At 38.1% G+C, this 12,928-nt stretch overlaps 1 protein-coding gene across 2 annotated transcripts in view; it reads left to right on the top strand.

The window, feature by feature from the left end:
• The window catches only part of ADSL (adenylosuccinate lyase), a 52,572-nt gene that overhangs the window by 17,228 nt on the left and 22,416 nt on the right, over window positions 1–12,928 (top strand). For both annotated transcript variants that reach the window (XM_072421160.1, XM_072421162.1), the window contains one exon: window positions 3,638–3,707. In XM_072421160.1, coding sequence (XP_072277261.1) covers window positions 3,638–3,707 — 70 coding nt within the window. The remainder of the gene's footprint in view (window positions 1–3,637; window positions 3,708–12,928) is intronic.

A 12,928-nucleotide genomic window follows, 5' to 3' on the forward strand; every position in this document is an offset into this window, starting at 1 on the left:
AACTGTTAAAGCTGAACTTTAAGCTTATACAAAAGACATGAATAAATGCAGCTCTGTAATCCAGTAATTCACCTTTAAATTATTTATTAGAATGCAGTCAGTGTATGTACATTTATTTGCAGAGCTCATAGAAGAGGGTGGAGCAGCACAAGTGGCCAGTTGACTGTTGCAGTGCAAATGCTGTCACAGGGTAGGGCCTACGAAGGGAACCTGCAGCAAAGATATCAGGACCCCTCCTCTATTTGACAGGACTGTGCTTTGTTGCAGAACTGTGTAAACCTTAGGAACCAATGGAGGGAGTTAGAATACAACCTTTTTTGGCAGGTATAACTGCTCTCAGACATGTATTTCACCTGTTTACCTGTTAGCCTGGAGTTCAGCTTTGAATGCAATTTCTTCTGGTTCTGTTCATATTTTATTTATAATGGTTAGGACTACAAAACAGAAGTATATTAGGATGGTTTTCTGTTGCCTTAGTCAAAAATGATAGTATTGCATGTGAAAATTTTGTGTTTCATATCCATCCATAAAGTGTACCTCAGTTTCCTTTCTTCATGTTTAGCTGTGTATTGTTATCTGCTTTGCTGAAAAAAAAGTCTGTTGTACACAGAACACATTAAACTCAAGTTTTACACACGCAGTTAAAAGAACCAAAGTTGAATCTATGTCTCTTCAGTTAGAGGCACAGGGGGCATTGAGAATAAAATCAGGTGTAAAGCTAGCCAAAAGCATCATTTACTGGCCTGTCATCGGGAAGAAGTTTTATCATTTCACTGTAGGCTCAGTTTACAAAGCTTCATACAATGATAAGGCTTCAATTTTCTATATAAAGTTGGTTTGAATTTGAAAATAACTTTTATGAAAAATAAAGGTCTCTATCCAGGTGTTTGATCTTTGTAAATATAGCCAAGAAATATTTTTTGTGGAGTAAGGTAAACAGTAATTATGGTTTGGAAACACATTGTATTAAAGCCAGTTGCATTCTATTAACATTTTCAGGAGGAAAAAAAAGCCTCTTTCAATAAATGTTAATTGTAAGTATGATTCTTTTAAGTGACATACATCCCACTTTGTTCAGCTTTCTGACTGGGAGATGATACACAGTTTCTTGTCATCCAAAACTGATTTCCTCTTGTATACTGTTAAAAAAAATAGCAGACAATCATGATTAACCTAAAAAAGCACAACTTTTTTCATGATCATGGGCACAGTATTTACATGCTTATATAATCTCCAACAATATAGACATTAATCTGAATTTCAAAGTTTAAATGGAACAGAAGTTTATTACCGCATATGTTATTATCAAGCACCAATTAAATATGAACTGAAGCACACATTTCATATTTTAGTATCCAACTGTAACCATCTGTGGAATCTACATTCCAGACCACACAAACATGGTGAGGTTTTAAATCCAGCTTACACATTTTTCTATCCTGCGCATGCCAACAGTGACATTGACACAGCAGTACAGTGTTTATACACATTAACTAAATAATCAAATTAATTAAATTTTTATTTTATACCTTTCTTACTGGTATATATATGACAAACTGTAACATACTGAAGGCAAATTTACATTCTGTTTAAATATATTTAAAAAATTAAAACAATTGTATTTTTCAGTTTAATGCAACTATCTGAATTTTACATTGATAGTCTTTTGTAAACCTGTACTGCAAAACTCAAACTGGGGGTTTGGGGGCAGTTAAGCAATAAAGAATTTTCTTATACTGATCTGGCTTGAATAAAGTGATATCTGCTCAGTTACTGTTGGCTTTTACAGTTTACTTAAAAAGTTTTAGCATTTCCTACACAATTTGTTACAGCTTGTCAAATTCGAATATGTTACATAAGAAGTATGGCTACATTATGACTTTAGTGTTTTTAAAAATTCCTACTTGCCAAATTTCTGTAAACCTGGGCCACACATGAATGAGCTAATTTAGTACTACAACACTTTCACACAATAAGTTCATTACACAACTCTTTCAATGCAGTTGCTGGTTCATCTGTTGGAACTATAGTTCTGAGCACCATTTAAATGCCCCTTACCTATTTCCTATTTGGAAAGAATGAGTTTCGGCGCTATTACCGTACATGTGGAAATATGTTTAAACTGTCATTTGTCACAGTGTGTTGAAATCTAACTTTAGTAGAGGCATATTGTGAAAAATGTAAATAGTAATGTTTACATTGGTCACAATATGCCTCTACTAAAGGAAGATTCTCTGGAAAAGTAATGGAATGAGTGTAAGATTGGAATGAGTGAAGATGGAGAAAAAGTAGTTTTGTTTTCTAATAACCTTGTCCTCCTACTTGTAATTTGGGGCTCACATGTTACCTTACTGGTTTTGAGGCTGTGGTCACAGGAAATACTGAGTATAGTAAACTAATGTCTACATGGAAAGGATCGAATGTGAGTTCTGTTTTGGTAAAACCCTTATTATTTTATTGGCCACTATTTCATTTTAGTTTATTTTGGATAAAGCTATATCTCAGATATAAGTTAGGATTAAAGAAAGGATAAAAAAAATCTGTTTTGCTACTACAGTATATGTTAAGGCGATTTCACATTGATCCCAGATCAATATTTCCCTCTCTCTCATGACCTCTGTTTTCAATGCGTTGGGAGCAGTGAATAACACACAAGCACCTCAAGTATGTAGTTATATCACTTCTTCTCAAATCTTTATTGTCACATCGCAGTTTATATAGTCAGACAACAAGGTGGAAGACACTTAGTAGTTAGTCAATAACAAGAAACATAAATAATAACTTTGCTGAGCAAGATATTTCAATTTAAGAAGCTTCAAGGTGAGGATGGAGCAAATATTGACCTACTGATAAGGAGGATATAACTAGTTTGACATAACTCGATTATCTGCAAAATATAGCAAAAAACACAAAAACAACTTAAATTCTAAACTCAGCAAAAATATATTCCTTACAGTATACGTTTAAAAAAAACAAATCACGTTGTGTATATATAAAATTCATCTTGGTATAAGTCTATTGTGGTGCTCTGTATAGAAGGGTTTTGACTGGGAAACATAGTAAACAACATAGTACAAGCAGCAAGCAGAATTAGTTATTCTAATTCTTAACCCCCCTAGCATTCTAATTCTGTCAGTTTTTTGATGCAAAAAGTGATCCTTTTTTTTTTTGCATAGAAATCAAATCCTCTGTGTGTGGTTACCCATGACCTACTAAGAAGAGGTGTTCCACTCATTAGTATTAGTATTTTAACTAGGGAAGAATGGGTATTGCAGAGCCAGTGACTGTGTAAAGGAGGAGGGCCAAGTGACATTTGAGCCAAAAAAAGCAAGAGGAGAATGAGTGCTTCACAATGAGACTTGATTTATGAACACTCTCCAATACTGGGTAAGATAGATTATCATGGGTGAACCTGGGTGATACAACAAGCATGGAATGGATTTCATAAAAATAATTTGCTATTAGGTGTGTTGTCATTCCTAGACTGGATTCATTCCATTCCATTCTTCTCCAGTCTTGGAGAGCTTTAATAACTCCGGCCCACTGTGTCTTTGATGGATAAATATTTGATATTACTGCAGTAAGAGTTGCAATATTTTGCATCTACTTATAAAGCTTTTATTTTGTGTTTATACAGATATGCACAGATATCCGTTTGTTGGCCAACTTGAAAGAACTTGAGGAACCATTTGAAAAAGAACAGATCGGTGAGTCAGTTTTTGAATCACCTAATCAAAAATAAAATAAAAACTTCCTGACAGATAAGTGCAACAAATTCTTGAGTTGGGTGCTCAATTAAAAATAGAGCAACTCTTTTATGTAATGCATGTACTATGTTATGGTTCATTGGTATACCAATTATTATAAACACAAAAAATGTTTTTTCCCCTGTACTATCGTCCCTTACACATTTAACAGTGCTGTTGGCCCCACAGAGATGTGCACCTGACCAAATGTTTATATAAACAAATCTAGTGGTATTGTAGTATTGGATTTAGTATTTTCCCAAATTTTCTTTTGTCTCTTTCTGATCTGTAGGAAAACAGGGCTGCAGTCAGCCCGTCTGTTTCTGCATTTGAGTTTTTCTCACGCAGTCTTAATGCTTTGGAGTTCTGAAGCCTTTCTGAAGTGATAGTCCCAAATCACTTGCCAAATCACTTAATGCTGATCAAAACCCTTACCAACAGAGTCCTCTTCATTATTGTTGTCACCTAGTTCATCACCATAATCATGTTCTTCAAGAGAGGGTAGTGTAACGAAAACCGGCACTGGGATTTCATCTGAATGAGCCACTGGGCGTATAGCCGATGGTAGACTAGGATACTCATTTATTTTTGTAAATAAAATGTATCATTTTTACATTTATTTTTCTTGTTATATCCTGAAGTTTTCACTATACAAAAGTAACAGTCACTGAAATGATCTGGCTCTTGCCAAACCATAGGTATACCAAATGGCATCTTATCACGTGTTCTCTTTGTCCACATCACTGGACACACTCTTAGCACACCTTATGAGGGCCCAAGACTTATCTTGATCACCAAGTTTAACTTTGAAATATGCCAAATAGGCTTGCTCTACAAATGTGCTAATATTCCTCCTTTGACTGGGAATGGTGAAACTGCCACAGATATAAAAAATGAATCAGGTTTGTTTAGGCACTTACGACGCGGAAAACAGCAGAGCCAGACATGATCTGAAAGAAAGGAAATAGGTGTAGAAAAATAAATTTTGCTTATTCACTACGTAGAGCAGCGCACGGCCTCTGACCACACTGTCTTGTGTGTAAATAGTATTAATATAAGCATTAGAGAACAAACCTGACATGATAGAAGAAAACTAACTGCACTTTAGTTTTTAGCATACCTATTTTAGTGTAATTAAGCTTAAAAATGTGTTCAAAATTGTTCCTCAGTGTATTTGATAGTATGTTTATAAAATACAAAACCTTTATTTAAAATAGTGTATTTGATAGTATGTTTATAAAATACAAAACCTTTATTTAAAATATATTAAAACATCATATTAGCTGAATACATAGACAAGTAACTATCTGTACAAAGAGAAAAGAAAGTAAGTTGGAACCCCACAGTTTTTATAGAACCGTAATACAGCAAAGCATATGAGAGGTGAACATAAATCACATACTCTGTATATTGTAAAAAACGTCTGGTGGGGACCAGTAAAGCATCAATGCATTTTGAAGTACACAACGGCATCCTTAGGTATCCATCCTTGGTACACTAAAAGCAATGTGTATAAAACAATAAGTCCTTATGTGCATAAAAACACAATCTCCTTCTCAGACAAACAGGTAAGCATTTAGTATAACTCGCATATGATCAAGTATTCCAAAGCACAATATCATAATCACTTGAATACAGGCAGGTGTGTCAGGTGTAACCAGGTAAATGTTCTAGCAAAATGTATTATAGTATTAGTAAAAATACTGCAGATAATTTCTTTTACTATGCTGAAAAGACCATTTAAAGACAAGTAACAAACCCAACTAGTTCAAATCAATGGGAAATAATGCCTTAAATCAGGGGTCCTTACATTTTTTAACGGGTCCCACAGACTGTTGCGGGGACAGAATATACTTGGGGGGGGGGGGGGGGTTTAACATGAACAAATTTCCATGCACAGTGCACATATTTATTTGTGCAAAGAAAAAGGAATGAAATAGCAACACAATATATAAAATGAAGAAAAATATGCTTCACGCTAAAGACATCTCGCGCTATATCTTCAGTGAGTTTCCAACAGCTTAACTCAGAATACCTGTTTCTCTCTGACACAGCTGTGCCTGGGACTTGCTTGTGGACATCACGGGTCCAGTGGATATGCGGAGCAATCACAGAATTGCCACTATCCAGCCTACCTGCTTTACTTCGTGGCTGACCCTGTTACAGGAAGTTTGGCAGCCATCTTCCCATCACTACTTTGATCTACAGGCTGCAGAACAATCACAGAGACAAATCTCCCACATATAGATTACATGCCTGATCAGGGTAATCACGAGGAGGCTTTTCCAGGCCACACGGACTACAGACTCCTGTGGTTTGGGGTTTGTTGGGCAGCTCTCAGGGCTATTGCTGCCCTGTTCTTTGAAAGCCAAGACCTAAATCCAACACTGGACTTTGCTTCCCAGCACGCCTTGTCCACCAAACAGACATACACCTTACAGAACAGATAGTAGACTTACCTGTGATGACCTTCTAGTTCTAACCAGGAGAGGGGTTTTCTCTCCCTCTCCAGAACTTGGTGATCCCCCATCCACTTCATCAAGGCCTCCATTGACTCCACGCACTGTGTGTGCCAACCAGTCTTCTTAGAAACGCAAGAATAGGACCTTCTTTGCTGGCTTGTGGCCCTAGGTGGCAAATGGAGATGGACCAAGCACTCTCCACCACCCACGCTTCCCAGGTTTACCTTGCTTATTCTCTACATGAGGGATCGGCTACTATCCCCCCTCCCTCCACCCCTTCTGGGTTCTGTCAAAGATTCTTAATGCTGCCATTGGTGGCTTCTGGCCTCCATAGATTCAGCAAATGGATGGGAACACAATGACTATCCTAAATCAATCCCCACCAAGGCAGACTTCGAAACTTACCTTAAACATATTCAGTACTCCTTTTGCTCTGAGCTGACTGTACTCCACTCAGACTTGGAATCCAGGATAGAGGAGGGTAGAGCAAGTGTCGGAGGACTTTCGCAGTCTTGTGCAACAACACACCTGCACCCTCAATGAACACTCAACCCTCCTCCAACAACTGCTGTACAAACAAAATGACCTGGATAACTAAAGCTTCCAGAACAACATTAGGATCTGGGGCTTACTAGAGTTCATTGATCCCAAGTATCTACTTGCCGCACCCACCATTTTATTTAACAATTTATTACAAAAACCAAGAGTTAATTTTGTTGCGATAGACTGGATCCACAGGACTCTGGGCCCCCAAAGCCTGGACCCTGCAAATCCACTGGATGTTTTTTGTCATTATTTACTCCTACCTACCAACCAAAAAATCATTCTAGAGGACAGATGTTGGGAGGCACTCACCTTTAATGGCAGACCCATATAATTCCTCATGAATCTCCCCTGCCATATTCCTGTTCCTAGTCCTGCTACAAGACAACAGCATCAAATACAGATGGGGCTTTCCCTTCCAACTGATCACTCACTGAGGAAATAAAACGGCAACCTTCTAACAAATGGGAGATCATGCAACCTTTTTAGGCTTCTTTGAGCTTCCACAAGTAAATCTTCTGCATTGGCCAAAAAATCCTCTTCTACTGTCCCCTCTAGAAGTGTCTGAATGGCAACCGGCCAGGAAGAAATAGGCTCCAACACAAGAACCCCCCCCCCCCCCCCTCGCTGCACTCTGCAAGACCCACTATGAAGATCCAATGAGATACCTGTGGAACTGTTCTACTACAGGCCCTCCCCATAAATTAATTGCATAGATAGGGGTATCCAAACTTTTTGCACAGAGGGCCAGATTTGGTGAGGTGAAAATAGGGGGGGCCGACTATTCAAACTACTCCGACTATTTAAAAACTATTTTATGAAATTTATGAAAACTCGGCAACATAGTCGTGTGTGTATATGTGTGTATATATATATGTATATGTATATATATATATGTATATATATATATATATATATACGTGTGTGTGTGTGTATACACACACAACTATGTTGCCGAGTAACCTAACAGTTGTAAAATTCAACAATACCAGTAACATTGAAATGTTTTAATATAAATATTATAAACAAGCAATAATAGAGCAAAACATGCAAACCACGTGTGCATGAATCAATCTACGCGTTTCGTGTATCTGGTCCACTTCAGGAGGGGAGTTTTCTCATGATTTTGAATGTAAGTAATTAAATTGTATACATTAAATTTTTTGGGGAATTTTTTGTCATTGAATTTTTATTCTTTGTATGCATATGCAATTTTTAAATTATATATATATATATATATATATATATATATAATGTTTTTAACCATAGAAACAAATATCCTCCTAAAAAAGTGGACCAGATCCACGAAACGTGTAGATGATAATTCATGCGCATGTGGTTTGTATGTCTTGCTGTATTATCGCTTGTTTTTAATATTTATATTTAAAAAATTTCAATGTTACCGGTATTGTTGAATTTTACAACTGTTAATTACTCGGCATCATAATCATGTGTGTAAATATAAATAAATATATGTATATATACATACTGCCTTTAAAGTCCCCTATTTTCCTTTTTCTACTATTTGTTAATTTTGGAATGTGGTGTAAATTTAATGAATTAAATGTGAGAGATTCCCGGCTTGTTTGTTTAAAAACCGAAAGACATTCCTCTAATTTTTCAAAATTGTTCAACCTATGCCACATCCCTTAATATAAATTTACAAACAAACATTGTTTTACATAACAGGGTCAATAACCTTGGGACTTTACAGGCATATATTCATTCACAATCCAATGTGTATCTTTTGTTAATACAAATGTTTATTAAACAAATATAAACACATTTACAAGCTCCAATAAAGGTAACTATAACATGCATTAGCTACCCATCATCCATTTCATTGTTTTCAAATCGCCGCTGTAATGTGCTGTTGCCAGTAGCAACCGCATCCAAACCAGTCATGAAGTGCAAGTATAAATCTCTCCTGAGGTATATCCTATTCCAGTGTAACACTTAGATCAAGCATTAGGATAGTTTCATGCATCCAACCTTTTAAATAGTCCTGGTAAATAATCAGGTTCTAAATAATTTTACAGCTATATATGCACCACTGTCCAAGTTATTGGGAAGGTAACTATAACATGCATTAGCTACCCATCACCTATTACATTATATTCAAATGTTATTGTTATGCGTACATCACTGTCCAAGCTATTAGGAAGGTACCTATAATAGTACCTATAATAGCAACCTCATTTAGGATAATTTCATGCATCCAGCCATTTAAATAATCCTATAAAATAATCAGGTTCTCATAAATTTTACAGCTACATGTGCACCATTGTCCAAGCTTTTAGGAAGCAGCCACATTTGAACCAATTATCAACTACAATTATAAATCTCACCTCTACGAGCATGGCACTAAAAGTAGCCGAATGCTAGGTAATGCATTCGGGGAGTGGAGGACCCACTCCTTTGTACCATTTCTCACGGATAGTGGTGGCCAAAAAATCTTCCATACCAAACATATGCCGGAATCCTTCCACAATTTGTACCACACATTCTCCTCTGCTTCTGCCTTGTCAGAACTTACTTGCTTGGCTCAAGTCTGCCCTCCTTTTCTGCTGCTGGGAGAGTTGCATTAGAGCAGTGGTTTCCAATCTTTTCTGTCCCACGGCTACTAAAATTACCGGACTCTCTGCGACTACAATAGCAGTTATCCCCAAAGAGGGTAAAGACCCTCCTCATGCGCCAGGTATCACCCCTTTTCTCTTCCTAATCAAGACCTGAAACTGTTCTAAAATCATGACATCTATATTGTTTGCATAAACTTATCCCCGGCCTTCCTCAAACCATTAACCCCACCTAATCAAGATGGATAACAGGACGAGGGGATTAGCTTGGTATATCCAGTTTAAGTCCAAACAGATTCCCAACATGTTATTGTCCACCGACGCAAAAAAGGCCTTCGGCAGCATCGACTGGCAATTCATGGACCAGACCATAGTGCATATAGAACTGGGTCCCCACATGTGCGGAATTCCTGCACCACAGCAACTGTGCAAGTGAATGGCTTGCAGTCTGCTCTTCTCCATGTATCTAGTGGCATAAGTCAAAGCTGCCCCTTGTCCCCTCTAGTTTTTATACTGACCTTAAAACCATTGCTCCCCACCATTCGAGCCTCTATTGAGAGCTTAGAGATGGACCTTGAGAAACAAATTTGTCACCTTTGCGGTTGATGTTGTTTTCCTCGTCTAAAACAATAATAAACTAGAAGAATATGGCTCACTGTCCACCTTTAAAATAAATTATGCCAAATTTGCAACATTAGGCATCTTTTTTTGCAGCTACCTGCTCCCACCTGGAGTGCTCTTTTGACTTCACTTGAGAAACTGAATCACTCGCCTACCTTGGCACAAAAATACCACGTGACCTTTCAGAAGTGGTCTTTAGAAATTACCTCCCCATTCTTTGCAATCTTAACTTGCGTAGATGGAAGAGAACTGCCCTTGAATAGGAGGCTTCTCATACTCTGAATAATTCCAGGGCAGGATGCCCACACTTTTTTGGCTCGTGAGCTACTTTTTAAATGACTTTTTAAATGATTTTTAATTTAAAAGTCGAAATCATCTAATAACAAAAAAAAAATGCTAAACCTATATTTATATATGTATATGAGTATGGCACAGAAATCACTGAAGCTAATGAGACATTGAATGGCAGAACATTGCACAGACATTGCACTACATGACTATAGTGACAGGAAAGCTACAGTTCACCTGTCATAGGAGAATGACGTGCTGCACAAGAAAAAGAACTGCTAATCTTTACAAAGGTATCGCCCAGCACTGCTCACCTCAGACTGCCCTCTCTGCCTCCCTCCCCACTCCCCACCGTTACACTGAGCCTTCACACACAGAAAGACATCCCCATAGACATAGCAGCCGGGCTGCTAGTAAACTGCAGGGAGGGGTAAGGCAGGGCCCTGCAATCGACTCGGGTTGCGATCTACTGGTAGATTGTGATCAACGTTTTGGGCACCCCCTGGTCTAGGGTATAGGTGGTGTACCCCAGGGTTCAGTGTTGGGTTCTTTACTGTTTAACATCTTTAAAAATGCTATTTATGTGTTTGCAGATGACACCAAACTATGTAATGGTATTAGGTACATAAAGGAAGACCAGGATGTACTGTTTGATAGGGCAGCCAAGTGGCAAATTACATTTAATATTGAGAAATGTAAAGTTATCCACTTGGGGGCTAACAACATGCATGCTTTATACTGTCTAGGGGGAATGCATTAGGGGGAGTCAGAAATGGAAAAGGTTCTGAGTGTTCTGGTGGATCATAGGCTTAATAACAACATGTACTTCCAAGCTGCAATATCAATAGCTAGCACAGTACTCTTGTATTAAAAGAGGAATAGACTGCAGAGATATAGACTTAATCTTGCCCCTGTATAAAGCATTGGTTAGACTACATCTTGAATATGCAGTCCAGTTTTGGCCACCAGTTCATAAAAAGGATATTGTGGAATTTGTGGGAGTGCATAGAAGGGCAACTAAACTAACAAAAGGAATGGAGAAACTCGGCTATGGAGAGAGATTAGCTGAACTGATTCTATTTTCCCTTTAACTTTAGACATTTAAGGGAGGATATGATAATCCTGTATAAATATATAAATGGTCCAAATAGAGAACTCTTTCCATTTATTCACTTTGAGACCATTTCATTCACTTTGCGACCCTTTCAAAGGACAAGAGGGCACTCTTTGCGTCTGGAGGAAAAGAAGTAAAGAATAAGGAAGGGATTCTTCACTGTAAGGTATGTGAAAATGTGAAATAGGTTGCCTCAGAAGGTAGTTTTAGCAACTACTATATATTGCTTTAAGAAAAAGCTGAATTCTTTTCTAGAAGCACAAAATAAAACTGGGTATTAACGCTTTAAAGTAAAGCTAACAGAGACCGTTGATCCAGGGAACATCCAATTGGAACTGTCTCATGTATTCAGGAAGGAATTTCCCCCTCCCTATTATAGCAAATTGTATCAGGGTTTTTTCCCCTTCCTCTGGACCAACTATGTCCATGGGGTTCCAAACCCTACTAGTCAAGGATCTTGGCTCCTTTTTCAGAACTCTTTCCTCCCTGATTTTGAAATTTATAAGGCAAAACAAATCCCCTAGTAGAGATTCAAACTAGCTGAAGTTCTGGGGGTACCTAACTTTTTCTACTACTACTTAGCCACACACTTAGCACAAGTTGTAGATTGGTGCCACCATATAAACAATGAATATCATTATGAATATCATTGGAACAATCTTTCTCCCCAAATCCCCTACATCTTCTGCCATGGCTGCCACCCAACTCCAAACCGAGATTTAAACTGCATCCTACGATAAAGCTATAATATGGAAGGTCTGCGTAAGGCATTTCCAAAACCTAGGCCCAGCACCCTCGCCTCTCTTTCCTATCCTGGTTAATTCATATTTCCCACCTGGAATTGAAAACCCTACCTTTTTGAGGCTGATATCAGGTGACATATGTAGAGCCTGACAGTACCTTCGACCATAAGGATGGATTGGTAGAGCAGAACTGTGCGCCAGGTCACAGGATTGTTGTGCAACTCTCAAATTTTTTTTATGAATGCTCTGACCTGATTATAGCTTCCGCAGGCCCCTGATACCCTTTGAACCACTGTGCCCTGATGAAGATGGGATCCAACATACTCCCACTGGTGTATGTGTTTTTGCAGGCGTCACCCCTGAACCAAACCTCTGCATACCTCTCAGTCAGGGAATTAGACCTGGGAATCACATTGTCAGCTGCACAAATTGTTTAAAAGAAAGAAAGAAAGAACAATAATAACCAACATAAAATTACTAGTCCTTCAATGGGAAGTGTGGACCTGCTTTTGGCTGATGAGATCAGTTTCCGGTTCCATGTTTGTCACCGCCTGTCATAACAAGTGATGCAAGTGTGCTTCAGTTAGCCTGGATCAGTGCCACACCTAATTAAATAGTCTCAACTAGAACGTACTGCATGCAACATGTTTTTTGATCATCTGATCCCGGAGCCCTGCCTTTCAAAATAAACTATTACCGCACACACGGGAGTTAAGTCCAAATACCGTCGTTGGTAGATCATTTTGACTTGGTCATTTTAAAAGTAACTTGCAAAGCAAAAATGTGTGGGCACCCCTGTGCCATTAAAATTGGGGGACTCCTTGGCTGAAATAAC

The sequence above is a fragment of the Pyxicephalus adspersus genome, chromosome 8, assembly GCF_032062135.1.
Source record: "Pyxicephalus adspersus chromosome 8, UCB_Pads_2.0, whole genome shotgun sequence".
Lineage (NCBI taxonomy): Eukaryota > Metazoa > Chordata > Amphibia > Anura > Pyxicephalidae > Pyxicephalus > Pyxicephalus adspersus.